At 32.5% G+C, this 21,864-nt stretch overlaps 2 protein-coding genes across 3 annotated transcripts in view; both read left to right on the forward strand.

Annotated features, from left to right (window-relative positions):
• Positions 1-1,054: 1,054 nt before the first annotated feature.
• iav (transient receptor potential cation channel subfamily V iav) lies at positions 1,055-12,760 on the forward strand. 2 transcript variants are annotated; one of them, XM_088192286.1, is made up of 22 exons: positions 1,055-1,303; positions 3,506-3,732; positions 3,828-3,982; positions 4,053-4,275; positions 4,581-4,676; positions 5,285-5,502; positions 5,575-5,800; positions 5,861-5,976; positions 6,055-6,291; positions 6,359-6,510; positions 6,725-6,855; positions 6,918-7,003; positions 7,471-7,632; positions 7,695-7,883; positions 10,266-10,381; positions 10,441-10,724; positions 10,786-11,039; positions 11,107-11,269; positions 11,332-11,593; positions 11,702-11,859; positions 11,922-12,042; positions 12,107-12,760. In XM_088192286.1, exons 2-22 carry the CDS (start codon positions 3,606-3,608, stop codon positions 12,294-12,296), a joined length of 3,666 nt encoding a protein of 1,221 aa, XP_088048412.1. In that variant the 5' UTR covers positions 1,055-1,303; positions 3,506-3,605; the 3' UTR covers positions 12,297-12,760. The 2 variants fall into 2 exon arrangements, with proteins under 2 accessions (XP_088048412.1, XP_088048413.1); XM_088192287.1 differs by having other exon boundaries at positions 11,928-12,042.
• A 4,033-nt stretch (positions 12,761-16,793) lies between these two features.
• LOC148231724 (uncharacterized) overlaps positions 16,794-21,864 on the forward strand; it is a 30,884-nt gene continuing 25,813 nt past the window's right edge. The window contains exon 1 of the mRNA XM_088191508.1: positions 16,794-17,557. Within this exon, the coding sequence (XP_088047634.1) occupies positions 17,393-17,557 (165 nt within the window). The 5' untranslated portion in view covers positions 16,794-17,392. The remainder of the gene's footprint in view (positions 17,558-21,864) is intronic.

Genomic DNA, 21,864 nt, shown 5'->3' on the forward strand with positions numbered 1-21,864 from the left:
CCAGAAATACTTAATTTATTCAGGCATTCTTCCATTCCACGAAGAATCCGATGGGCCAGGGGCTTTCAAGCTTTTCATAACCATATTTTCAAAATCATGTCGTTCGATTGCACGACTAATTATATGTGTTTGTACTTAAATTTATTGATATATTTTTACTTTTCTCAAACAAACACTTATATTAAGATAATTTATATACATTCATAGCTATTTTAGAATTTACTTTGATGAATATTCGCTTAGTCTAGTATAGTCTCTTTGCAAATTATGTTATGCCTAATTAAATGCAATTAAGTTTTAAAAAACCGTTTTCCTTTAAATACAATTAAATCTATATATTATTTGACAATAAACATTAATTTTGATCAAAAGTTTAAATAAATTTACGACCATTTATAATAATTAACTGACCATATTTTTTTAAAGGTGTCAAATATTTCGCATACCTCATTATATAAAAAAAATATGCCTAGGCATTCAAATCGTTATTAACAACTTTGTGATGTAGTCATATACATATATTCAGGAAATTTAAACTCAACTAGGAAACCGGTAGTTTCATTCGTACGTATTTTCAATTGAGTAAAATGAACATGCCTCAACTGGCGTCATCAAACAAGAAATTGTTTTAATCGACTTTTACACTTTTTAATATTACGATATTTTTTAATTTCGTTTGACATACAAATAGAGCGACAAAATTATTTTTAAATTTCGAGGTCTTATAAGGAATGCAATCCCCACATTTCCCATGGTGTCACTCAAAAGCTTTCAACACTCATTTTAACGACTGGTCGTTCGTCACGCATCTTTTCCAACTTTGCCAGTTTGACCCTGTGATTCGAATAGAATCGAGCATATTGATTTTGAAATTCAATATGCGACGCTCTTGGTACTTTTCAGCGAAAGCGAACCAAGCGACTTTAGTTAATTCCTGAGTTTCTTAGTTTCGGACCGAGTGATGTATGGTAATAAGTAGGGGTAGCTGTGAGTTTTCAACACCTCTTCGCCGCGGTGTTATCGACATAAAAGCATTTTAATTACGTGGTAACCTGATTAAACAAGCCACGGTGGCCATGGATACAGACAACACATTGTCTGAAAGAAACCTGTCCACACACAAAATACGCCAATGCAGCAGATCGTTCGTCCTTCGCCCCAATTCATCCGACCATATTCTGGGACTACTGATCTTTACCTAGCCATTGACATTAGGGTTCATATGGAAGCTAATAGGGCGAAAAAGCAAGCGAAAGAGACATAAGTTGGTTTTCAGGATAAGCCAATAGACGCACTGCTTCAGGTGAGCAATATTTTCTGAAATCCTTTTATTACATAGAAACTTATAAGTGAATTTAAACATGTTTAAAATACTATTATAACATTATTATTTATAAAGAAAATATTAGAACAATGGAATGGATGTACATATAAAATGTATATAGTATGTATCTAAATATCAGTTTTTAATTGTATAATATGATTTTTCAACCAATCTTAACACCTAATTTGTTTAAGAAAAATCAAATGCACAAGCATTCGAGTCACCGCCCTCAATGCACGATGGAAAATAATTTATGTTAAATTTAGATTATATTTCAGTGTCTTGCTAAATTATCGAGGACAATTTAAATGAGCAATATATACAATAATTATTTCATAAAACATATTGTTTGTGCATTATTGTTGGACAGATTCGTTGCGAGCGAGCGGTAGTGAGCGGACATTGGTCAGAACAGTGAACACCCCATGAATAACTCTAAAATTAATCATTTCCCGAAGAAAACTTTGAAGATGTATCTTAAATAAATGCTAAACAATTAGTTTTATAAAACAAAGTATTTATTTAAATGCACATGTTTCTTAAAACAATTTCCTGTTCTGTTCGCACCATCAATTATAAGACTTTCTTGAAAATAAAAACTATCTAACATTAAAAAATAATACAATTTATTTACGAAAAAGTATGTATAAATATAATACAGAAAAGGGTTGTTTTTAATGTGTTGTAAGATATACTTTGTTGAAAATAAGAGCCTTATTATTTACAGCATGTTTGCAATGCAAGTTTTCAAGAGAACTTTATTTGTTTCATAAGGTCTCATACATTATATTTGGCTTTATATTCGGAGAATTTTAAATCCAACACTTTTGTTCCCAAACGTAGACATTTGAGAATCACTCATTTAATAATGAAATTTTTTCTGAAAAATTTAATGATACTGGTTCTGCTTCTTTGTTCTTTTCACAAACTGTTCCGCCGCACATAAGAATGAAATTGCTGAAGCTCAGCTGCAACATTGCGCCTTTTCTTCTGATGCCCTAAGCAAGTGCTTAATTTGCTTAGCGGTTAATCTGACCTGGTGAATATTATAGATTGATAGTTAACCCATTGTAACGTATTGGGACTGTGCGAAAGTATTTTAAAATTAACATTTGGTGTCAACTTTGCTGTTCGAACTGGCATTAGTAATTTTAGTCGAACTTACTTCAAACGTCGCTGCACTGCTTTGGTCTAGGTAAAACACGTTTATAACACGTTTTCTACTACACGATACAAGAAGTGCATGGCAATATAATTTTTACTTTATTTTTTTTAACAGTACTTTGCGGAATAGCAAATAACAATAACAGAAGCTCATACTGACTAAAATTTAAATCATAAAAGAAAACTAAAAATAATACAAAACACAAAAAAATACTTTCGATATAAAATCTTTAGGAATGAGGAAAATTCAACGTCCCTTTTAGTACTTGATCCTTTGATGAATGCAGATGATTCGGGGTGGGACCAGACTCTTTGTTTTTGTATATTACATATTAACGTGTGTAACAGCGTAACGATAAATTCAAAATAGGAACATTTGGCAACGTAGCTATCCTCTGGAATGTACATTTAGGGATTGCGTTTAATATTCGGTACTGATCCTTATTTTTTGTTAATGTAAGGTCCAACGATTTTAGCGCACTTGTTCGGATTTATTAATAGATACCGTTAATGAACATCCGCATGAATTTTCAGATTTTTGTTAAAAACAAAAAAAGGTATATGAATATTCTTATGAAGTCTTGTGCAACTAATTCCAACGCAATTTTTAAATTTGCATTGTCTTTTTATTGGTTTATTGAATTACAATTACTTTTGTCTATATTTATAGTTTGAGCTATAATAATCTAGAGATGTGAGCTTGCAATTTTATAAGAAACTTATCTGTCTGGTGACTGTTTGCAATAATCAATAACTTATATTCTAGTTACTTTTAAAATAAACAAAATATTATCAATATGAGTTTTTTGACAACTTTTACTCAACCTAAATACGAATATCATTTATACATAACGAAAATATCACTAATCATACATTTACGTAATTAAGTAAATAGCTTAAACTATTTGATACTTAAGTTAATGAATTATTATATCAATAACATTTGTAAAGAAAAATATTCAAATAAAAAAATGTTTGTTTTTTATACTTCATACACATGTCTAATTTTATTTTCAGACCATTTTTTAACACTCACATTGTTCACTTCATTGAAAACTTCGCATCAGTTATCCAAAGATCGATGAACACTGTCATTAAGAAGATGTAGTTCATTGAGATGGGATGTAAATTGTGTCGGAGCGGAAAAGAAGTGCCAGCCGATGGTTCTGTGTTAGACAGAGTAATCAGTCAATCGTCTAACGAAGACCAGTGCCTGCTTTACAAGCTAGCTAACTATAAAAAGGGTATATAGTATTGTATAATATAATCATGCAATTTAACTGTGTTTGTATTTTGTCTCACTTCCAAAATTATATAATGCATTAATCAATGGTTAAAGGCGGAGAATTGATCGAAGCCTACAATATAGGAGGGCAGATAGAAGTGGAGAAGCTGATTAGGGAGCAGTTTGGTGTGCTCATGTATGCAGAGGGCAAGGGACAGATTATCAACAGAGCCGAGTATCTGAGATGGAAGTTCAGAGATCAGAAACACGTTAGTAATTAGCTTGGTAGCGTTATAATATTTTTTGGTTGTGGTTTTCAAAGGTCTATTTTATACATAGGTGGTCATTCCGATAGAAGCGTCCTTGTCGCAGTACGATCCTTTGGCGCGATGGCAGGATCACGCTGCTTGCTGGCAGATGAGGCATCGAGGAGCTTTAGGAGAGTCTTTGCTGCACGTGCTGATCATATGTGACACGAGATTGCACACTCGATTGGCTCGTACTCTGCTAAAGTGCTTTCCGATGCTGGCATTGGATGTGGTGGAGGGAGAAGAGTATCTCGGTATGATTCAAATGTACCTAACATTTTATATCTTTGCAGCTACTAAATATTTTCAATCCCGTAAGGCAACATTGTCAAATTTGCTAACTTAGGTTTAGGTGAGTTATATTAATATAATCAACTATTCTTGAACTTTATTGGGGGATACAAGAATTCCAATACCTACTTTTCTGTCTTTAATTTTTTGTGAAAAATACTTCAAGCAGAATATTTTTTTTGTATACATTTTTCTTGCCATTTACTTTTTATTTTTTCTTGAATATTATGAATTAAGAAAAAAATTTATTATATTATTTTTATTTTAGGTGCAAGTTCACTACATTTAGCAATAGCCTACAGCAACAATGAATTGGTACAAGATTTAGTCGAAGCTGGAGCCAACGTTAATCAACGTGCAATCGGTAACTATTACAATACTCAAAGTATCTATCTATCTTACTTTTAAGTAGGGTTAATATCTTATTTTATTAATTTATTTAACTAATAATTCATACATTAAACGAATTTAATCGAAACATATATACATATAAGAGATAGCAAAACAGAATATAAAAAAATACTTAAATATTATAATTCATTTCTTAACGCATGAAGATGTTTCTTTATTCCATTGGGGAAACCCGTTACATATTTATTTTTATGGATTGTTCTAGGAATATTATTATACAAATTTACACCTCCGTACATTATTCCCCTGGCCGTACTTGTTTTCTTATACCTAACTATCCTTAAATTGTTTCTATTTCTAGTATTAAATCTATTTACATCTTTATTTCTTATTAAATACTTTTTTAACTTATATATAAATACTAAAACATTCATATTTAATATTTCTTGAACATCCAACCATTCCAATCTATCAATATTTTTTTAAAAACATGCAATTGAATATTACCATTACAATGTAACAAGCAAATCACCTACTGCCTGATATGGCTATCTGCATTCTAAATAATATGAACTTGACTCAATCTCCTTACAAGAATACTCACATGTTTTTTGCCATTAGGAAGCTTTTTCCTGCCCCGTGATCAACAAAGACCAAATCCAGCACGTCACACTGACTATGAAGGCTTAGCATATTTGGGCGAATATCCTTTAGCTTGGGCGGCTTGCTGCGCAAACGAGTCTGTGTACAATTTACTTGTAGACTCTGACGCCGACCCTGATTTGCAAGATTCCTTCGGTAACATGATTCTGCACATGGTGGTAGTCTGTGATAAATTAGTGAGTCTTCAATATTAGCCGTGATATTAACATACATGAGTTTTATTGATATACTATTTGTGATTTATATAGGATATGTTCGGTTATGCTTTACGGCATCCCAAGTTACCGGCCAGCAACGGCAAAGTTAACAAGGAAGGTCTGACGCCGCTGACGCTTGCATGCAAACTTGGCAGAGCCGAAGTGTTCAAAGAGATGTTGGAACTCTCGGCAAGGGAGTTTTGGAGATACTCCAATATCACATGCTCGGCTTATCCGTTGAACGCTCTTGACACCCTGTTACCTGACGGACGAACGAGTAAGCTTACATTTTTTTTTATTATTATAATGTTTTAATTCAATAAATGTTTGTTTATAGATTGGAATTCTGCTTTGTTTATAATTCTTAATGGAACTAAAGAGGAGCATTTGGATATGTTGGATGGAGGGATTATTCAACGGTTGCTAGAAGAAAAGTGGAAGACTTTTGCAAGGGTAAATTTATTACATTTTAATCTAGGAACGTTGATAATTGTGTATTTATATTTATAACGTTTATTTATATTGTTATAGAATCAGTTTTTGAAGCGACTGTTGATTCTATTTGTGCACTTAGTCTTTTTATCATTGGCCGTCTATCTGAGACCCATAGATCGAATGGCTCCGTTACTGGCCTTTCCGGAGAATGTGAAAGACGCTGCTCGTTACGTGTGCGAAATAGGAACTTTGGCCGGCGTTTTGAGCTACGTGCTTCTCCAACAAGGCGATGAAATAAAAAATCAAGGATTATCCGCTTTCATGAAACAATTAGTGGGTGTTTATTATATTATTTATTTTAATATGAAATGTATTTTTATTAATAAAATCTCATTATTAGACACACGCTCCCGCCAAAGCCATCTTTCTTGTATCAAATTTTTTGATCTTGGCGTGCATTCCGTGCCGGCTGATGCAAGATAGGAACTCAGAAGAAGCAATCCTACTGTTTGCAGTACCCGGATCGTGGTTTTTATTGATGTTCTTTGCGGGGTAAGATTTTAATGTAATTGTGGAGGTTTTTATTTTACCGGCAATGAAAAGTGTTTTCTGCAAAGTGGTATACTTATTTGCGATGATGTAAATGTGACAATATTAATGCATTGCTTATCTCATAATTATGTTTTATAAATAGTTCTTAATGAACTTTAGTGGTCATGTAAGTAGTACAATCCAATGTTTATTTAATACTAAAATACATTTTCAGAGCTGTTCGTTTGACTGGTCCGTTCGTTACTATGATTTATAGTATGATAACGGGTGACATGTTGACTTTTGGTATAATTTATATGATTGTCCTATTTGGTTTCTCGCAGTCTTTCTTCTTTTTATATAAAGGTAACCATAAATAATTACTTACAAATAAAATACTCTTAATAACTGTTATTGTCTGTCAAAAGGATTCCCTGGCGTCAAAAACTCATTATATAGCAGTTATGCTTCAACTTGGATGGCTTTGTTTCAAATCACACTAGGAGACTATAGTGTAAGTTTCTTTATATAATATTTTTCTTATCTTCTTTTATTTATATAAAGCTAGTAGTCCATATATGGTATTAAGCAGAGATAAAATTAAATGCCATTAAACCTGTGATTAGTTCTAAATGAGTTTTTCTTATTAATATATTTACATGTATAGATCAGAAAGGAGATTCTTTAGAAAGAATAAACAAATATAATACTACTCAGAGTTTTAGCGATTTAATTTTTTAAAGCTTTGTTGATATTTAGTATACAAGACACTAATAGAAACAATGGGTAAATCACAAGGAAATCCTGTTTCGTCCTCAATGCATACAACATTTTTATCTGTGGTGACTATATTTCTTTAGGGTTCTAGTATGCAACTGAATTAAAAATGAAATAAATGGCATTCATTATATTAAGGGTGGAGAAAATGTGAATAATTACGTATAGAAAATATAAAATATTAAAGACAATTATATTTTACAGTACACCGATTTAAGCTTCACTACTTACCCGAACCTCACCAAATCAGTCTTTGCCATTTTCATGGTATTTGTACCCATTTTGTTGCTGAACATGTTGATAGCTATGATGGGTAATACGTACGCCCATGTCATCGAGCAGTCGGAGAAGGAATGGATGAAACAGGTAAATAAATTACAATTGGTTTTTGTAAACGTTGAATTTATTAAATATTGCATTTTTTATAGTGGGCAAAGATTGTAGTCACGCTGGAAAGAGCTGTGGCGCAGTCTGACGCTCATCACTATTTACAAGAGTATTCGATAGGCCTGGGTCCGTCTGATGATCCAAGATACGAGCAACGTGGAGTTATGGTCATCAAATCTAAATCGAAGACGAGAGCCAAGCAACGGAAAGGAGCTGTTACTAACTGGAAGGTTTGGCGTTGTTTTTTTAAATTAATATTCATATTCACAGCATAAAATAATCTTTGAAAATTGAGTAGCCATGCTTGAGAAAAATTGAACAAAGACGTTCCATGACTTGGGTCAACAAAAATATAAACTCATAAAATCAACGAGTTGAATATTACTAGATATAAAAGGACTGCCTCCATAACTCAATTCAATTAAAGCCTTTTACCGTTTAAAACAGCTGACAGCTGTGTCATCGTCTCACATTTTTTAAATTATGAATACAAATAATATTAACCTTTCTAATGCCAGGAGCCACGTATGGGGCTCAGTCGCGTCGTGACCGTATTGTCAAGAGCTACCTACGGGTCACAAAGACTCTCATTTACGCTACGGAATAACATTACATTACCATTTAGGTATATAGAGCCATCTATAGAGAAACGTTTAAAATTATTACCACTTGTAATAGTTTCCTTAAAAATGGCTTAAATTAATGTGCTTCTCTTCAACGTCGACAAGGGTGCCACTAGTCATATGCGCCTTTGTAATATATTAGGGGTACCGGAAAGAAAACCATTATTTTAAGCATCATAGGTCTTATTGAAATTTTATTTTCATACTATTTTACATATTATAAAATATAATCCCCATAGTTATCTAGAACTGTTTGCCAACTTTTAGGCATTTTTTGGATTCCCGCTTTATAACAATTTGGTGGTTTCGAATTAAAATACGAATTTAAATGATTTTCGACTTCCTTCAGATTTTCAAATTTTTTGTCCCTAAATGAATGTTCCATAAATCTAAAGAGATAAAAATCAGAAGGAGCGAGGTCTGGCGAATATGGAGGATGCTTCAAGACTTCAAAATTTAAATTGCATATTTTTTCACGGTTCATCTTTGCACTGAGAGGGTGCGCGTGGTCGTGTAACAGAATCACTCCTTTTCGGTTTATCAAATTCGGACGTTTCACTTTAAATTTCTCATTCAATCTTTCGAGTTGTTGACAATAAACTTCTGCAGTTATCGTATCACCCAGTTTTAACAGTTCATTATGGATAATTCCACGAATATCCCACCATACACACAATAGGACTTGCGAAGGGTGAGGTCGGGCTTAGGGGTCGAAACAGGTACTTCCTTCTTTGAAAGCCATTGTTTTTTTCGCACCACGATGTCGTATACTATCCACTTTTCGTCACTAGTCACAATTTGATCCAAATATGGGTGAATTCTGTTTCTTGACAACAGTGAATCGTACGTGTTCATTCGCTTCTCTTTGTTCGCTACGGACAGCGCACGGGGAACCCAAACACCCATTCGATTAGTTTTCCCGAACTTTTTTGTGTTCTTGCACTGTAGACCACGGAGCAGCAAGTTTTTGGGATAAATCCTCGATACTTTGACGAGGATTTGATTACAAAATGACCTTCAGCAGTTCATCGTCGAATTTCGAAAGTCGTCCTGATTTCGGAACGTCTGTTAAGGTCCTATCGCCAGATTTAAATCGCCGGAACCAAAACTGGCATCTGTTTGCTGTTATTACTGCTCCATAAATTTCAATAATGGTTTTAGCTGCCTTAGTTGCTTTCCAGCCTTGATCGAAAAAAAAGTAGCATGCAATGCCGTATGTATTGTTCGATTGCTTCTGGTTTGCTAATTTTACCCTTAAGATTAAAAAAATATTTATGGCGCAAAAAGAAAGCCGAGGAACAATACTATAGAAAAAAAAACTTACAAAGATGCTCACTCTACCGTGTTCAGGGTCAAACTGATCTCAAACAAGGAATGTAAAAAAAAATGGAATCTTTTCCGGTACCCCTAATATGAAATGTAATTTTTAATGAACATTGATAATTAGATCAGAATGAGATTTTTTAGAGGATATTTGGATGCAGCAATAGTAAAATTATAGTTTGCTAATAAAGCAAAATTAATTCAATAATGGTTTGTTGTGACAACCCTAGCACTTCGGTTTTTAACTACCGCAAATGGTCTTCAAATGACCGGAAATGGCACCCAGAGGTTCCTTTTGAATTAAAAAAGCCCTTGCCAAGTATTCAACACTTGACATGTTTTTTTTAATTCCAAAAATAGGTTGCATTATGTGATGTACTACGTAAAGTTACTTTGGCACATAAACAGTTAAAATACATTATCGATTCTTTCCTATCTCACAAACATATATGAGTACTGACAACGAGAATAAACACTTAGAAATTTACAAATTAATAAAGCACTAGCAAGTCCTTGCAACAAATTTCGTCTCACGATCAAATGCAGTCTCGACAAATGTAAAAGGACAATATTTTATTTATATTTTGTAAGTAGCTTATAGTGAAAGTGAAAGATCAACCTATGTTATAAAGATGAGATTTACAATGAATTATTTGGGTATTTCAGAGAGTTGGCAAAGTCACTATAAACGAATTGAGAAAGAGGGGAATGACCGGTGAAGATCTTAGAAGGATAATGTGGGGACGAGCTTCTATTTCGACACCGACTAAAGTTCCTATAAAGTATGTTATTTTTTCATACGATTTGTGTCTGTACTTTAACAAAAATCTTTGTAATTTAGACCTCCAGTCGATCCGCTTCAAACGAACGCACTCAACGTGACCGGTGGTTTTGGCGAAGCGTTATCTTCTGCGTTGGACGTGATGGCATTCACACACGATTTAGACATGGCCGGAGCAAACGGGCTCAATTTGCAAAGCAACACGATTAAAGTGCAAACGACGCCAGCTGTAAATAATACTTCTAGCATGCCAAAAACGACAACAATGCAAATACCCAAAGAACACACCGTACCAATCTCAGGATCGACGGTTCTCAGTTTTAATCCTATGCCTATGGACACAGGTGAGAAAAAACAAATTTGAATTGCAAATCATTAGACGATGCTTATGATTATTATTTACAGATATGAAACTATTACCAGGTAAGGGTTTTATCGGTCCACAGCTACAGAACGTTACGCAACAACCGCAGATTCCTTTAATGAATCCAATTCAATGTATTACGCCACCCATGATTAAGATTTATAGCGATCCGTTGCGTGAGATTATACATTTGTCTGATTCTAAAGACTCTTCGGAGCATGAAGGCAAAATAAAATCATTGGCCGTTGAAGCAGCTAACTTGCATCATGTAGAAGAAGTTAGACCTACAGTTAAGGTGAGATCTAACACACTCGTATAGTGGGTTTTGAAACTCAATAACTTATTATTGTATACAATTTTAGACCAAAGCACGTTCTTCAGCACCCGTTGCTAACGTGACAGGTTGTCTGACCAACTTGTTTGGAGTCGATGCTCCTTCAGGTCCCAAAGTCGATTGGGGAGCTGGAAAAAAGAGGCAGAAAAAACAAATGGGAATAGAACCAAGCGATAGCGATGGAATCGGCGGTATGATTGTCCGTTATCTAAATTATTTTGGATTTAGGGTAATTTATTAATGCTATGTTTAGAAGCGCCCTTGTTGGGCAAAGCTGCCAGAATGAAACGAGCTCGATCCGCCACAAAGCGCAATCAAGAACTTCGACAAAATCAACACAACGGCAAACCAATGTCTGGCATATCTAGGAGAAGTGCTCACTTGCTGCTGACTGTTGACACAAGCTCTTCAGATATGGGAGGTGATGCAATAGAAACTGAAGTGAGGAGTACACCATTGCACTTTGCAATCGAACCTAATGAGCCAATACAACAGCCCGTCCAGGATACAAACAGGTGATTCAGACAAATTGTTTATATTATATAGTTAAATATATTCATAGAGTAGAGTGTATTCAATTAATACAAAATTGTTGGTTAAAATATTATTTTTAATATTTTCAGGGATGTTGCGACTCCTGAATTTACGGATTTATCACATTTGGACTTGAAAGACGTTCGTCCGCTTAATATAGAGCAAGCAATGGATGCTAAAGTCAACAACGAAGAGCCATGTGATGCAAATATGGAGACAATCACAGAACAAGCGGTTATTTTTAAAGGTATGCATTTAAAACATGACTCAATATCAATATTAATTTATAATCAAAACATTATCTATAAGGTGAAGGTGCTGGTATAGAAGTGCAATGTGGAAATAGGGAATGTACAATACAAACGAATAAGGATGGAAGAAAACACGAGAAGAAGAGGAGATGTCGTCCGAAAACAGCCCGTACTAATAGGTATGAACACATTATGTTATAAGTAAAATATAATTACATTTGCAAAATATAATTTTTCTTATAGAGTCGCTCCTATGAATGTGTCAGATGATCCAAAAAGAAAACCTAAAAGAATACAGTCAGCGCATCCGACTAAAAGCGAACAACACAACGAGCCCCAATCTCCACCGGATCCGTTAGAAAACTGGTCGACTGCCGGAATCGCTTCGATGAACTCTTTACTGTCATGGGATAACGAATCCGATGAGTATTGAGTTGAAAATGTATACCAATTGAGGCAAATATATTAAATCATATATTTATTAAGAATAGAACAGATGAACCGTATACGTGGGTTTGCAACTTTGTTTAGTGAAATTAGCGAAACACGATACGGATACCAAAGACAAAGATACCACCTTGTGTTCTAAGACAGATCAGATAACGGATACCCGTAAAAGCGCTTTGTGCATTCCTTTGGTAAATGAAAAGTTGCTTTTTGTACATTAAAAGCGCTCTTGTGTAAACTTCGAATATGTTTTATATTGAAGACATATTCTTGTATTGTAGTGAACGCCTTAAGATTAATATTTTATTATAAAATAATATATGTAGATGTCTAATACATACGAGTTTATGTACATATTATTTATAATGCATATATTTAACTCTAAATTGTTTTTTACTTTGTACTCCGGAAGCTGATTATTTTATTTGAATACCAATTTATGGAATAAAATTGTTTTATTCATTACAACATAATATTTTTCTTATCAGAAAAATACTAATATATAATCATAAAAATCATCCACCTGATTAAACATTTAATATGATGTTTTTAATACTGAAATTAGCATAAACATAATTTAATACGTTTTTAGTAGGTTTTATTTGTACACGGCATATGTTTGTATTTCAGTAAACTTATTAAATATGGAATGAATGAACTACAACAAAAACCCACTAAAAAAACTGTTGAATTTGTTACTTTAGTTTTAAAAAACTAAAATTTATACGTAAAAAATATTTACGCTCGATATATATCACAGCAGAAACTTATTCGACTATCGCTGATTTCAAGTTTTGAACCAATCTTCAAATTTCTTGCTAACGATTTATTATTCTTTCTGGCAATAATAATTAACAGGTAGATTTTTTAATTTTGGAGGCTTCCATAAATTGTCACAAGTTTTTCGTAAAAATTTTACCCCACCCCCCTTCCTCTTCTCCCCATAAACCTGTTACATAATTTATGGAAGCCGTCTTAGCTACTCTTTAAATCTTCCCTAACGATGAAAAAAATATCTGCACACTCCGGTAATAAAAAAATCTGCGCACTCACTGTGTATGTAAAAAAAATGCAGGGACGTCATTAGGAAAGGGGACAAGTGGGGGAGAGGGGTGAATTTGCCCTGAAAAATGCATATCATTTAATGAAATACTATGAATCTTGAACAACCACTGACTGGCCAATTTTTGTCCCCCCTCCCCCCTGAAAAATCTAAAATGACGTCCCTATAAAAAATCTATAAAAACGATTTAAAATTAGAAAATTGCGAATACTATTACGAAATAATCATCATAATAATAATCAAAGTCGAAACAATTAAACATATCGTAATGAATACTGTAATATATGTGCTAATAACAAGTATATGCACATTGCAAATATTTATTTACAAAAAAATATGTATTTGTAAAAATAACCAAATATTTTTTACAAAAATAGCAATAAAAAATTATATTGCCAACACCTGTATGCGAATATAACAAAAAATACAACTGGCAACATTTATTTTTATTGATATTAATTGTTGTTACTTCCGATCAGAGCCGGCTCTGGCCAGTGCAGGGCCATACGCAAATGGAATTTCAAATAATTTTAATAAAAGCAGTTTGACATTTTGATTCTTCAAAATCACAAGTAAATGATACAAAGTAACTAGACTACTTACACGAACTGCAAGAAATCGATTTAAATTCCAATATCAAAAAATACATTTTAGAACCATATATTATGGTTCGGTAAACATTGTTCTCGTGGCACCTGGTCACACGAACATTGATCACGGGAAGATTGCTCACGTGGACTATTATTACACGAAAATTGGTCACAAATCGATCGCTCACAATTTTTCATACGAATATTGCTCACACGGTTTTAGAAAAAGTAAGTTTGTTAAGGTTATTTAATTTAAAATTAACAAAACACAAAGTGAAAAAAATCAGTTAATTGAAATATAATATGAATAAATATTTTTACACAATTTTTTAAATAATTATATTTGATTTTACAAGGAAAATCTCTAAGTTAAATAATAATATGGCAATTAAGTATTTTTGATACAAAAACCGAAAGCATTTGGATAATTTTAATTATGAAAACGTTATGAAACATGTTGATTTATTAAGCAAAATATATCAATAATTATATGATAGCTGATCACTTAAAAAATAAATAAAAGCAAATTGATGTAATGTATTTAATTAATTAATATTAATATAAAGGAAATACGTTTTTTTAACTCCCATCAAAATTCGCAACTTCTTTGAAAATCGTTCCGCGCCCTTATTTTCTTACGCCCATTTTGTTCTATTCGCAATGTTCAAATACGTAAGTAAATAAATATTTTCCGAAATTTATAAATAAATAACAAAGATATCGTTTCAAGGTATCGTGAAGAAAAAAAACGCAAAGATATATTAAATCAATTTAAAATTAAATAAATATTAAAGTAATGTTTATAAAAAAGTATATATAGACATAAAATCCAAAATATCTTAAATAGCTGATATTAAAATATTACTTATTTATCGTTATTATAATTATGAATTAATTTTATCCTACGTATTAATATTTATATTAATAACCAATATTCAATATTATTAACTAAGTGGTTATTAAGTACACAATCATATTTTCAAAGTAATTTAATTTTAAAATTAGCCCAAAGGGAAAAAATTTAATTGCTTAAAATAATAAATTAATAAATATTCATACACATTTTATAAAATAGTTTTATTAAATCCATAATAATATATTATATATATACATGTATTCTAAAAATAAGTATGTATGTACTCGATAAAATTGTTCATATTAAATTGAAGACCAAAAGTATTTGTAAATATACACAAATCGATATAAGATATTTTCATCAAATTGATACAAAATATTAAATACATATTTTTTTATGTATTTAAAATTTGCAAAATTCGTCTCAATAATTTGTACGCAATGAACATGTATTGAATTTAAAAAACTTTCCTTAAAAACTTACTATTCCTAAAACTGTGTGACTGATGTTCCGTGTGAGCAATATTAGTATGAGTAGTCGCTTTGTGACCAATTTTCGTGTAAAAAGTTGCCTTGTTACCAATGTCCGTGTGAGCAATTTTCATGTGACCTATGTTCGTTTGACTAGTTGCCATGTGAGCAATAGTCCGATCACCGTATATTATATTGCAACTATGGAATCTTTACAATATTGAATCTAAATATTCCTCGCTTTTTTTAATATAATATTAAAATATTGCTAACTTTAAAAATAAACTTGACATTAAAAAATTCGAATCACTACTAACAATCAACGTATGTTGAAATTTAAATTTAAATGCCTATTATTTCTAAAACATGGACGTCAGCAGAAAACACAGGATCCAACATGTGCGTCTTAATGGGCCATAGTTTTTTTTGTGTATTTTTTTATTTATTGCGACGAAGATAAACGCTATGCCACGATTCATAGAAACGACACATTCAAGTTGTTCTGGTAGAGCGCGAGCCCGGCTCTGTCTAGGTATACGAATTTTACATAGATACTCAAAATCTTAAACGGCAAACCTCCAGAATTCGTACAATTTTGATTTTATTATGTTTTGTGGAGAATGAAATAACACTATGAATTGTAATTTCACATTTTATGATAAAAATAATATTAACGTCTGTTTCATTGTTTTATTACTTTCAGCGCGGGGCCCTACGCAAGTGAATTGTTTGCGAATGATCACAGTTTTATTTAATTTAATATTTAAGCTAATCGTTAGGAATAATTATAAACACTTAATTTGCCATATTTATAGAGATGTTCACATAATTAGATTACATGTACACCCAGTATACATCACAAAAAATTAAGGTTAATTATAAAAAGTTTTATTTTATAAGCATCAGATGTTTACACCATGCCACACTTGCGATGACCAGACATTTCACCACACGATATTTCACCAAAAGACATTTCACAACACGACATTTCACTACATGATATTTGGACACAACGACAATTCACCACGATGACAACTGAACACACGACACTTTTACCACAATCCAAAAAGACACGTAAAAAGGAGCAATATTTTTTGTTTAAATTATAAAAAGATTTCAAGTGCAGATTATCTGTATAATATTAAAATGTACATGTACGGATATTCGGGAATACATCGCATTCTTACTGAAGCAATATATGTTTACTCACGGACGGCTATCCTTTTAAAACTGGCTTCAAAGTAATATTTTTTGCTTTACGAGTCTAGTCATTTTAATTTACACTTAAGTCGAGTTATAACTGCTTTCTTTCGAATTTCCTAAAAATATACTATTAAAACGATATGGTAATAATTTGTATGATAAAATGTGATTATTGTGATTTTATAAACGTTACTATATTTATTTTTATTTCGATTGCAGTTATTAAATAAATACGCGCATGGTCGATACGCGCGGCACTTCGGCCAAGAAGAGTGTCAAAGTTTACCGTTGTGCAATAAACAGTGGGCCGCGAGCTGTCATCGGTGACAGCGGGCGGGCGGAGGCTTGCGGCCGTGCGCCCCCGTGGGGGCTCCGCCCTGAGCGCGCAGCTACGCGGCATGACCGCCAGATCTCGGTCGGGCCGCCTCGCCAACCCGCCGCGCCGTCATCCGTCCGAATTCAGAGTCGGGCGTCGCCGTCGACGCATCCGCCCTCGGGGGCCCGCCGCATCTGACGCGGGGGCTCCGGCGACGGCCGCCAGCGCTCGCCTCGCCCCGCGCCGCTTCCGATCGACCGATCGTCGGTAACTCGCCCGACGCTCGACTGGCCTACTTTCGCGCGAATCTATCTTCTTTTTATCGAAAGTATGTAAGAGTCGACGGAAGCGCTCGTCGCTGCGAGTCAAATTGATACATTCGCACATTTTTATCGTATCGATAACGTCAAACGTTCGTACCTTATTAGCTAGTAAGCAGATTTTTATTCGTATACACTTTTCGTAGATATATATTTTTTTATTGTCGTATTGCGCGTAATGCGAGTCGGGTACTAGGATTAGTCTGATATATCGTGCGTTCGCGTCGCGATCGTGGTCGTGGTCGTTTCGACGATGCTCAAGAAATGATGACAGATGACAGCGACGACTTGAGCAAACTACCGTCCTCCAGCGGAGCGGGCGACTCTGAGTTCTACTCGGACGGTCCGGCAGTCGAGGGTGAAACAGGCGATAGCGACGACGCAGCCGCTCCGTCCAATTCTGCCGAGCCGGTCGTCAAAGTTAAAACGGTAACTACCCTTAAAATGTGCACAAAAAATATTTCTTCCAATCACTACGTATAATATGTAGTTTCAAAAATTCCATGTCTGTAGCTCAATATAACTCACCAAACAATATTTATTTATTTTATAATTGGACAGAAATAAAATGCTATTTTTATTATCTTAATGTCTTATATTTTAACATATTTACTGATATATTATGATGATAAATATTGTGACGTTAGCAAATAATACTGAAATTTTAAACTTATCACCATTAGTCATGTTGTCATTTCAATTCACATATCTATATATTTTTATTTTGCTTTGAGTCGATTTCATAACTACAGCTGAATCCTACTTTAACTTGTTCTATTCAGCAGTTGGCGGAAGTAATTGGACCCTATTTTTTATACATTAATGAGGAAGGTTTATCACCACTGAACACATACACAAATGTTTTCGAGCAATATTATAACTCATTACTTACAATAATATCTGAAACACGACTTTAACAGCTAATTTAGCTAACACTCAAAGACGGTTCGAGACTTTTATCAGTTCTTCTTTTATTACATTAATGTTTACAATAGGTCTCTTTCACACTTCTTTTGATTTGACTATATTAAGAACTGCCAGTAGCACAGGGACGTCATTTGGGGGGGCGGGGGAACAGTAGGACCATTTGCTCTCCTTGAATTTGGAATATTAATAGAAATATTAAAAATAGTTAAAACGACATCCCTGATTCTAAACTAGAAATTCTCAAGTTATTTCTCAAAGAAAATATAAAAGAATAGTCGAATTTATCAAAAAAAAATTATTTTTAATATGTCTCTTCAGTTTAATCATATTGGAATACATATTCACCGGTAGATATGTATTTTTACCAGTGAAAATATAATTTATCTGGCAGGTGCTAATAAAATTATACGATTTCAACTTTTCCATATATAGTAATAAATACATATATAATACATACATACAGATGTATTACCATTCGATGTATAAGTGTTACAGTGAATGTGTATTTTTCAGTAAAGTTATATTTACACTAGTGAAGTCCAAATACATTTTCACCAGTAGATATATATTTCCTCTAGCGAAAATATAATTTAACTGCGTTAGTGAAATTATATGAAATTCAATTTGACAGTTGCGAAACGTACATTTCATGTTCTAACCCAAACCTAACTTAATGAAAGTTTTAAAATTAATTATAGAACTCATCTCTCAGGGGAAATAAGCGAAACAGAACATAGTTTGTCTGCATTTGGATCTTACACTATGTTTTAAAAATATACTTGCTATCCTTACCGATATTACTATGGACTTCTGATACGAGAGTATTGGTCAAAGTATATTCAAATCGAATTTTGGTCAATAGGAGAGCGCAAAAACAATTATCACTTCTCAGAAGTCAAAAATTCACGTCAAAAGCAATAAAATCATATCTGCGCCATTGCAGTGGGACGGCGACGGCACGACTTTATTGCTTTTGACGTGGATTTTTGACTTCTGAGAAGGGATAATTGCTTCTTGCGCTATTCTATTGGTCAAAATTCGGTTTAGATATGCTTCATTCTATTCTCAGTAAGTCATAATATTGTTATAAATATTCTTAATATGGGTTTTCACTTCATGATTTTATTGCTTTTGATATGGACCTTGAATTTGTCATTTAATGAAATATTATGAATCTTAATGAAATGGAAATATTAAAAAACGACCATTAACCTTCCAACTTTTGCTTCCCCTGGAAAAACTGAAATGACGTCCCTGCAGTGGCAGAATCGATTTGATCTTCCCCTTAACATCCACTATCACAAACTTGAACCGAGCACACATATTCTCATACAGATTTTTGTGCTGCCAAATCAAGAGGTTTGATAAAGTGCATAATGGTTATAAGTATATGTATTATCAAAACGACACTATGTATTCTGAAATCATTGGTTAATTACATATATGTCACGTAAACAAAACATTATATTTAAAACAAAGACATAATACGACAGTTGAGTAATTATTGCAATTATAACAGTTGTACCATTTTCTTACAGTAATGATTCATTTATTTTCAGCGAATTAAAACAATGTTACTTAAACAACTCGAGTGTGTTTGTGATATTATTGATGGATGTGTGCAAAATGTACGTTCGGCATTTCTTTAAACTTTCGACGAGCATGGCCATTGTGAATGCAAATTGGCACAATTGTTGTCCATTCGACAAAATAGATTATATACACCAGTATTGTTTGTTTTATCAAACAATGTGAATGTGTATTTATAATGAAATTTAAGTATACGATGGAATGTTTCAATGTTTGCTATATTTATCATGAACCTGTAGCGTTTATTGCATAACAAACAGTGTAAAATGTATGCATGTAGGTCATAATTTTTAACATAATCATTAAAGTTAATAAGTAATTTTGTTTAAATTAACAATGTGTTCATCTTCATGCTTTTGCTTACAAAAAATTACATTCTTTTCTTTTTATTTATGATTATTAGCTTTCACATTATATACTGCACACAGTCATCTTATGACTTACAGCAATTCTTTTGCACATTCTCGAAGCAGAGATAACAAACAATTTTAGTCAATTGTAAATAATATATCATATTTGATCATTTTTATAGATAATGTATTAAACAATAATTGATTAGCGATTATTGACATTAACAAAATTAACCGGCTTTAAATTAATTACAATTAAAAATTTTACCCATGTAGAAAATCAATGTAAATTTAATGGAAAATTTATAGAAGTAACTTCCAATAATTAGATGTTGAAAATGGTTTTGTAATTTCTCTTCAGACATTTTTTTAAATATAAAAAAAATATGTAATAATATTTATAATACACTTGATTCTCTTTTTAAACGGGGATATGTTTCAGAGGCTACTGTGTAAAAAAAATAAGGTACACATATGAAAATGAGAAATTGGTTTCATTACTTAAAATCAACTCAAAATATTTTTTTTTGTAACCATGTTAATTAAAAAAATCAGTGTAAAAAAAATAATGGTCTGTTTTCTTGGATCTGCAAAAATATAATCTGTTTTATATATATCTCATTTTTAATTATACATATATGTTTATGATATTTAGCACATATCCCTGCTCTGGCTGTATATAATATTAATATTTTCTGGCTTAAAGCAGTATCTAATTTGTCGCAAACCTGTGATGCATCTCCAGTGTTTTTGCTTGGAATCTTTGGATTATTACGATGTTGGAATAATGAAAATTACAAACAATAAAATTCTGATCATAGATTATCAATATACACATATATGTATAATATATTTAACAATACGTCAATGTATATAAAAAATGTCTATATATAACTATGATAAATATAAATAATAATGATTTTAATTAAAAAATATCATGTTTTAAAAATATTTTACATTGGTATAATACATTTACATTTCTTATAAATACACAATCATTTACTTAAAAATAGAGAAAAATATAACCCATTTGGAATTCAAAGTATATTTGCCAATCAAACAATCACCTCTGTTCAGAATTTTCGTTTGCACAATAATCTATATTAAAACATCACTGATATTTTCTCGTCCCGGTTTTTAAAATGTGAATCCCAGGAGCTGCGATTAAAAATTTTTAGAAAATTCCCCAGAACCTTTATTTTATTTTAACTATATTCGTATAGTTCCCTTTTCTAGTGATGAGTGTTATTTGAGCGGATTTATTCTCATTTGTTTATGCTTTCCTGCAGATTTTTTTGTCTTGATAATTGCTGATGCTGCATTACTAATTAATTTTTATTTTTCGTTCAGTAATAATTCAGCGTATAGTAGTTTTGAAGCATTATTGTAGTGGATCTTGCTTAAATTTTCTGCAGATATTTTGATGCGTATTAAATACAATATTTTGCCAGGACCACCTGTAATCGTTGCAACTAGATTCGTTACAAAGAATTTGATAAAAGGATATTATAAAACTAATTGATTCATGTCCTTTAGATTTCTACAAAAACTGAGCGAACCTCCATTAAACGGTATCCATGAACAGTGTCAAAGCTCAACTCCATCAAATCGGTACCGGGAAGGAGTTTTATTTTGCTAGGTTGTCTAAATCTAATCTTTTCCACCCGTGATTTAAACTAAATTAAATCTTAAAAAAATAATTGCTTCTAGTAAGGAAGCTCTTAAATCAGATTTGATTATTTTAATCGAAGAAAATAAACGCTCTTCAGCACTCGTGTTAAAGAAAACTATAAAAATGAGTCGAAGTCAGTCGATTTTTTACGACTCAAATTGTACGGCTAATTTTAAATAAAAACTACTTTATTACAT

This window comes from Plectrocnemia conspersa, unplaced genomic scaffold (genome assembly GCF_051122295.1).
Source record: "Plectrocnemia conspersa isolate PC_06_02 unplaced genomic scaffold, ASM5112229v1 ptg000009l, whole genome shotgun sequence".
NCBI classification, from domain to species: Eukaryota; Metazoa; Arthropoda; class Insecta; order Trichoptera; family Polycentropodidae; genus Plectrocnemia; species Plectrocnemia conspersa.